Raw genomic sequence first — 8,156 nt, 5'->3', positions numbered from 1 at the left:
TTAACCAGGGCAAGGTAACCGGAAACATGACCGAATACAAACAGTGTAGCTATTCCCTCCGCAAGGCAATCAAACAAGCTAAGCGTCAGTATAGAGACAAAGTAGAGTCGCAATTCAACGGGTCAGACACAAGAGGTATGTGGCAGGGTCTACAGTCAATCACGGATTACAAAAAGAAAACCAGCCCCGTCGCGGACCGGGATGTCTTGCTCCCAAACAGACTAAATAACTTCTTTGCTCACTCTGAGGACAATACAGTGCCACTAACACGGCCCGCTACCAAAACCTGCGGACTCTTCTTCACTGCAGCCGACGTGGGTAAAACATTTAAATGTGTTAACCCTCGCAAAGCTGCAGGCCCAGACGGCATCCCCAGCCGTGTCCTCAGAGCATGTGCAGACCAGCTGGCTGGTGTGTTTACGGACATATTCAATCAATCCTTATCCCAGGCTGCTGTCCCCACATGCTTCAAGAGGGCCACCATTGTTCCTGTTCCTAAGAAAGCTAAGGTAACTGAGCTAAACGACTATCGCCCCTGAGCACTCACTTCCATCATCATGAAGTGCTTTGAGAGACTAGTCAAGGACCATATCACCTCCAGCCTACCTGACACCCTAGACCCACTTGAATTTGCTTACCGCCCCAATAGATCAACAGACGACGCAATCGCAACCACACTGCACACTGCCCTAAACCATCTGGACAAGAGGAATATCTATGTGAGAATGCTGTTCATCGACTACAGCTCAGCATTTAACAATAATAGTACCCTCCAAACTCGTCATCATGCTCGAGCCCCTGGTTCTTGACCCCGCCCTGTGCAACTGGGTACTGGACGCGCCACCCCCAGGTGGTGAGGGTAGGTAACAACATCTCCACCCCGCTGATCCTCAACACTGGGGCCCCACAAGGGTGCGTTCTGAGCCCTCTCCTGTACTCCCTGTTCACCCACGACTGCGTGGCCATGCACGCCTCCAACTCAATCATCAAGTTTGCGGACGACACTACAGTGGTAGGCTTGATTACCAACAACGACGAGACGGCCTACAGGGAGGAGGTGAGGGCCCTCGGAGTGTGGTGTCAGGAAAATAACCTCACACTCAACGTCAACAAAACAAAGGAGATGATCGTGGACTTCAGGAAACAGCAGAGGGAGCACCCTCCTAGCCACATCGATGGGACAGTAGTGGAGAGGGTAGTACGTTTTAAGTTCCTCGGCATATACATCACGGACAAACTGAATTGGTCCACCCACACAGACAGCATGGTGAAGAAGGCGCAGCAGCGCCTCTTCAACCTCAGGAGGCTGAAGAAATTCGGCTTGTCACCAAAAGCACTTACAAACTTTTACAGATGCACAATCTAGAGCATCCTGTTGGGCTGTATCACCGCCTGGTACGGCAACTGCTCCGCCCACAACCGTAAGGCTCTCCAGAGGGTAGTGAGGTCTGCACAACGCAAACTACCTGCCCGCCAGGACACCTACACCACCCGATGTCACAGAAGGCCATAAAGATCATCAAGGACAACAACCGCCCGAGCCACTGCCTGTTCACCCCGCTATCATCCAGAAGGCGAGGTCAGTACAGGTGCATCAAAGCAGGGACCGAGAGACTGAAAAACAGCTTCTATCTCAAGGCCATCAGACTGTTAAACAGACACCACTAACATTGAGTGGCTGCTGCCAACATACTGATGGTTCATTAAAGCCACACCCTCAACGACTGAGGGGTTTTTAAAAAGAGCAAATGTATCCAATTACATTTTCACATTCTTTATGATAAATCTTAGTTCTCAAGAAAATACTTTCAATGAGAGTAACATACATTTTTTTTTCTTTTCGTTTTGTTGTTACAAGAAACCTTGTCGAGATGCTAAGCCTGGTTGATAAGCACATCAGCTGCTGCCAATGACGGTGAATCAATCGTCAGTCAGTGTCACAGCTTTGAAGCTGTGAGGCTGATGGGTTGTTTGGTGACCATTTGGTTTTTAATCTTGAGTTTATGTATGCCTTTTTGTAGTTTCATTGTTTATATATATTTATTTTGGTCATCTTTGAACAACTAATATTCCGCTTGACCTGGCCGACCAAGATGTCAAGAGAGACAGAGCTGGTCCTGGACCTAAGGTAAGATTGCTGTCTCCCTGGGCACATGTGTATCCAACAGTCCTCAAATGCTGATTTCCCACATAAATGCACATATTCATTCAGGTTACAGACCATGTAACTAGGCCTAGGACCCCTAGACAAACCAAGTTCAACAATATCCGTAGGCTAGTTACGGGTTTCGTAACAGTGTTTTATTTTGTGGCAGAAGAGGAAGCGCGACATCCCACTTCCTCTTTCTTTCTGGTTCATATACGGTCAATGAACTAAGTAGACCAGACCCAGCTGCTATTGTATTGGTGCTTACAGGAGAGCCACCCCTTACGCTGAGTAGAACTTCTTTCAATGGTAAACAACCCTACTACACTACTTGATAAGTTTGGTGGCTACCGCAGCTCGTGAAGTCAGTTAAGCTAATAAACTCATCGGGTGGAGTTGTCATCTTTACCCTCCTGATGCATCCTGGTAGAATCATAAACTTTCTAACAATCAAAACTGTTGGCTATTTCCACAGACCTATTATTGGTTTGCGTAGGGTAATGTGGCTCAGTTGGTAGCGCATGGTGCTTGTAACGCCAGGATTGTGGGTTTGTTTCCCACGGGGCACTAGTATGAAAAATGTGTGCACTCACTACTGTAGTTCTCTATTTGGCTGTGTTCAAGTGCTCATTGGAAAGTTATTTCCTCTCACTCTGACGGCAATGGAAAGGGACAACTTTTTATTAAAATGTATTTGTAGATTATTTTTTTTCACAATGTGATCCAAAATACTGTACAACAACAAATAAGCAAAATACTTATTCTTTGTCTTAACATCTAGCAACATGTTGACATCGCATGGAAGACATCACTTTTTACCAGTGAAAAATGCATTTCAAAGACTGAGATATTCTCTCCTGTCACCAATTTGGTTGTTAAAAGTCCAATGTAGCCATTTATATCTCAATATCAAATAATTTCTGGGTAACAAATAAGTACATTACTGCGATTATTTTACCATTTTAATTTTAAACAAACAGCTTCTTAGCTAAGATCAATTTCTCAAGCAAGTATTTAGCTGGGACTGTCTAGGAGTGGTCTCAGTGGGGTGTGGGAAACTAAACTAGCTGTTATTGGCAAATAGGTTTGGAACTCTTTCTTATTGGTTTATTAACTAACTTGCAGCATGGAGATGTCAACAGGCAGGCCATAACTCCATTCCACCTAAATAGGATGACATTTCAGGTGGTCTTTTTAAACCGATCTTATACTAAAAGGACATGATCATACTTTTCTCTTCACAGTATTATTCCAAACTCTGTGTGTGTGTATGTATATACAGGGAAATCAAATTTGACTGCACTGGGCCTTTAACAGGGTATTGAATCAGCATGACAGGCTGAACTAGAAAGGCCAGAGTCATGGCGAGATTCAACCATATCGCGGAAGAGCTGCGTTATAATGCAATTAAAATTTCCGATTGAGACACGTGTGAACGCAGTCTCCGCAAATGCAGGAACATTGTTTTTAAATGGCAATCGCGCTATTGCACTGATCTTCCACAATACGGATTTCATCTAGGCCATACTCTTCCAAAGGCACAGTGGCTGAGAAATGGGACTTGTGTCTTGCTGGGTTCAGGCATTATTGATAACAGATGCATGAAGTTACTTTGACATTATCCTGAGATATCAAACATGACGTAAGCTCCCCCCACTGCACACAAACCCTTCACTCACACACACCATACAAACCCAGGTGTGGGTTTACTGAGCAGTTTTTTGGTGTTCCTTTACTTCAACCTACAGTATATCTTCCCTGTTATACACACAGGCCCTAGAGGTGGCAGTATAGCTTCACTGGACTCTAGTGCCTTAAGGCTTGGCTGGTATTCAAGCATAGCTTTGTAGGTCGCTTAACATTTGAAGATAATTTGAGTTGATATCTGCAGCATATAACGTGAATGCGATCACAGCAAACACGGAAACATTGCCTGTAAAAGGCACATTATTGGTGACAGTGCACTACAACCAGCCTTGGATTGAATCCCAGCCTAAGCCACAGGAAGGACATTCACTCACTCTTCATCTTCATTGTCCAAATCATTCCACAGCACTTGCGGAAGCAGACTTTGCAGCATTTAACGGTGACCATGACAACAGTGAGAATTATAGTAAGTAGCAGAGCGAACACATCCAGACTGTGGTACTGGATCCAGTTCAGGTTGTGAGCAGCGGGTCTCAGGTGGTCGGCTCCTCCGTGGCGCATCACAAACTCTGTCCAGAACACGGCCAGGTCCAGTGGCTCAATGGGACGGTCCTTATGCACCGTTGACAGCTGTATCATCTTCTGCTTGTAACTGAGGAGGAAGGATGGAGAACATGAGGAATGCATCAAGGTTTGCCATCTCTTCATAGACCACTCATGGCTGCTAATACTGTACCAGTGAAGGAAGTGGGTTCCTCTAACGAGGAACTCCGACTGTCACCTCCAATAATGGATTGGTGACCATATATTTGTACTGAAATGCAATGTGTGTGGATTTAAAGTTAGGATTTGGTCACTATAGTGTTTGCACTGCTTCTTGAGTTCACAGTATCTCCTATTATATAAAGACATTTCCATCTAAAAGGACGCATGACGACCAACATGTGAAGTTCATAGGAGCATGTCAAATGAAAGCTAAGCGTACATTTTTTTTTTTTTTTAAGTCAAGCCATATATACATTCTTCAACCATTTTCCATCCAAATAATTAGGAATAAGCAAACACTTATTTCTGGTAAAACAGATGGAAAAGGGGTCTTAAACATCATCTACCAGAAAAAGTCTTAGAAATACATCAAAACACAATGTTAAATTACAGATATTTTGATTTGATTTGAACCCTCCCAATATCAACACTTATTTGAGTGGGTTGGGGGGCTAGGGTCAGTCTTATATCTGGAGTATTTCTCCTGTCTTATCCGGTGTCCTGTGTGAATTTAAATATGCTCTCTCGAATTCCCTCTCTCTCTCTCTCGGAAGACCTGAGACCTAGGACCATGTCTCAGGACTACCTGGCATGACTCCTTGTTGTCCCCAGTCCACCTGGTCGTTCTGCTGCTTCAGTTTCAACTGTTCTGCCTGCGGCTATGGAACCCTGACCTGTTCACTGTGATTACTATTATTTGACCATGCTGGTCATTTATGATAATCTTGGCCATGTTCTGTTATCTCCACCTGGCACAGCCAGAAGAGGACTGGCCACCCCTCATAGCATAGTTCCTCTCTAGGTTTCTGCCTAGATTCTGGCCTTTCTAGGGAGTATTTCCCAGTCACCATGCTTCTACACCTGCTTTGCTTGCTGTTTGGGGTTTAAGGCTGGGTTTCTGTACAGCACTTTGATATGTCAGCTGATGTAAGATGGGCTATATAATTTCTCAAATAATCAAATGTATTTATTTGTCTTCTGTACGTTTAAGAAACATTTCCTTGTGCCTTAATTCCGTTACCAAAAACCTCATGAGGGAGGATAATGAATTCATAGAAGTAACAAGTAAAAGTAGACTTACCAATTAGTTTGTTTTTAGTGGTATCAAGTGATTAAAACTCTGAATTCTGTTCCCAAACCGGTAACGGAATTACAGAAAGAAAATTAACGGATTTTCAATTAAATTGGCTAACATGCAAAATCATAGTAGTCAAGCCACAGTTGGGTCACATGCTACTGTCCTCCCTTTCACTGGCATACTTTGTTCAGCTCAAATGTTTTCTGTCGTCTGATGGTTAAAGCAACACTGTGAAAACAGTCTGGACAACCCCGCAATCTCACTTCTCTCTCTCCTATAACATGATGTCCTAGTATTATGTTAGCATGATGTCTGACCTCTTGTCATTGATGACCTTGTTGAGGGCTTCCACCAGTTTGTCTGAGGTGACGTCGAACACACTGAGCACCTCCCCTACTCCCCTCACTGCCATGCGGTGTACGTTGTCACCCTGGTCACCAAACAATGGCAGCATCACCATGGGAACGCCGTTACAGATCCCCTCGTAAATACCGTGGGTTCCTCCGTGGGTGATGAAGGCCTTGACCTTTGGGTGGCCTAGAACATAAAATCTTATGAACACAGAACATTCACCACAAGGGTGTTGACATCAAAATAAACGAGAAGATTAACTATTTATCTTACAACATAAACAGTGTGTTGGGTTCACTGAGAAGTGCCCTTCTGTAACTTCCCCTATATGGTTTATTATAAATATATAACACTAACTGATTAAACCAACCCAGCAAATCATTCTGAGGAAGCCACTTCATCACTCTGACGTTGGCTGGAGCATTCTCAGGCACCACCCCTGTATACCTCCACACAACCTGAAAAACAGAGACAACAGTTTATTTAGCTAATCAAGGCTTAGATTCAATAAGATCAAGTGTTAATCGGCAACAGACGACACCCGCATAGCTGTTGTTTTGGCAGTGTCTGGGGGTGTAAATCACTGGTAACTGTGTTTGAGCTGTCAAAGTGGTGAGGAGCTGCTCTTATGATCATTGGGTGGATTTGATTATGCTGAGATGCAGGGCCAGGCAAAGGACCATCGGGCAGGGAGAAGTGCCATTCTCAAATCAAACAGTAATCTGTGCCACTGTCATTTTGTCAACAAGGCAGCATGGTGGATTTATGGGAACATTGTTTCATTTAATGACATCTGCTTTCATATTGTTAATGGGATACAGTTTTACATTTATTTGGGCAATTATTAAGCATTAGATTTTTTGAGTTGAGTTATTTTCATTTTGCCATTTTGTTTTCTTTCCACGTTAATTTTATATCCTGAGATTTTAGTGTTCTGTGTTTTTTTTTTTTTTTAGCAAGGGGAGCATTGAGTTCTCAATATTGGTCAGATGTATCAGAAGACCATCTGCAAATAAGTTCAGTTTATATTCATGTCAACCTATACGTTTTGGGTCCAGTCTAACTATTTCTGCAAGCGGTTCAATTGCCAGAGCAAAGAGAATTGGGGGAGAAAGAGAAGACATCCCTCTTGTGCCCCTTTCAAAAGCAATTTTATCATATAATGTATTTCAGCTGGAACATGTTCTTATGTGTTTGTTAGTGTTTATTTCTAATAAACCCTGTTTGATTATGTATCAAGTCTGGTAAGACTTTTGACATTCTATTGCTTATGAGCTTTGTTATTTTGTCAGTTTATTAAATGTATGGTTCTGTAATTAACAGGGGACTCTCCAGATTTTCCTGGTAGTAAATATAACTGAAATAATTGTTTGATACATGAAACTAGGAAGCACGGAATCGAGTGACGTGTTATGTGTAAAAAGGTCTTTACTTTGTCCCAAAATTGTAAATATAATTCTATGGGAAAGCCGTCCATTTCTGGTGCTTTTCAAGGCACTAATGTTTTAAGTGTCTACCTAGTGATATTTGTAGGATTGTGGCACATTATTTCTACAGTCTTTTAAAGTGTGTGTTTCGTTGCTGACTTAGCGGGGACATCATTTTTCAGAGAAATTTTTTAAAAATAAACCAAACTAATAATTAGATCAATATCTTTCAATGTAATAATATAACTTATGTTCTATTTAAGTGATAATGCCCTCGAAGCCGGTGTTTGGAGGATATATTGGCACGATATAACCATGACAAAATATCCTCAACACCGGCTTTGGCGCATTCACTTAAATAGAACCTGTTGAGTGCATTATCATTTTTATACAACAGGTTACCAACATTTTCATTAACATTATTTTGATGAATTCATTCGTAATATTTCATCCTTCCACGAGATATAGTCCCGACACACATCTAGGGTTATATCGGTTTGGATGCCAGAGATGCAACCCAGTAGTTATCTTTTTGTTCTGTATCCATGGACAGTCGTTCGGCCTAAAAGTTCTATTGCCATGCTGGCTGGCCACGTTCTTATCCCTTGCTTGCTAGCCCGCCAACTACGGTTCTTACAGTCACGTTAAACAGTGCAACCAAAATAACAAAGTAGCTGCATTTGTATTTGTTTGAGCTGTTTTCTAGTGACATTTATTTGGATACATCCATAACAATGACCTA

The 8,156-nt window shown here is 42.6% G+C and overlaps 1 protein-coding gene across 5 annotated transcripts in view; it reads right to left on the bottom strand.

Moving 5' to 3' along the window:
• Positions 1-2,811: 2,811 nt before the first annotated feature.
• LOC118391267 (UDP-glucuronosyltransferase-like) overlaps positions 2,812-8,156 on the bottom strand; it is a 32,004-nt gene continuing 26,659 nt past the window's right edge. For all 5 annotated transcript variants that reach the window (XM_035782493.2, XM_035782494.2, XM_035782492.2 and 2 more), the window contains 3 exons: positions 6,358-6,445; positions 5,954-6,173; positions 2,812-4,445 (listed from right to left, as the gene is read on the bottom strand). In XM_035782493.2, the coding sequence (XP_035638386.1) occupies positions 4,160-4,445; positions 5,954-6,173; positions 6,358-6,445 (594 nt within the window). In that variant the 3' untranslated portion in view covers positions 2,812-4,159. The remainder of the gene's footprint in view (positions 4,446-5,953; positions 6,174-6,357; positions 6,446-8,156) is intronic.

Source organism: Oncorhynchus keta, chromosome 12 (genome assembly GCF_023373465.1).
Source record: "Oncorhynchus keta strain PuntledgeMale-10-30-2019 chromosome 12, Oket_V2, whole genome shotgun sequence".
Classification (NCBI taxonomy): Eukaryota; Metazoa; Chordata; class Actinopteri; order Salmoniformes; family Salmonidae; genus Oncorhynchus; species Oncorhynchus keta.
This window is presented reverse-complemented; position numbering and strand designations above follow the sequence as displayed.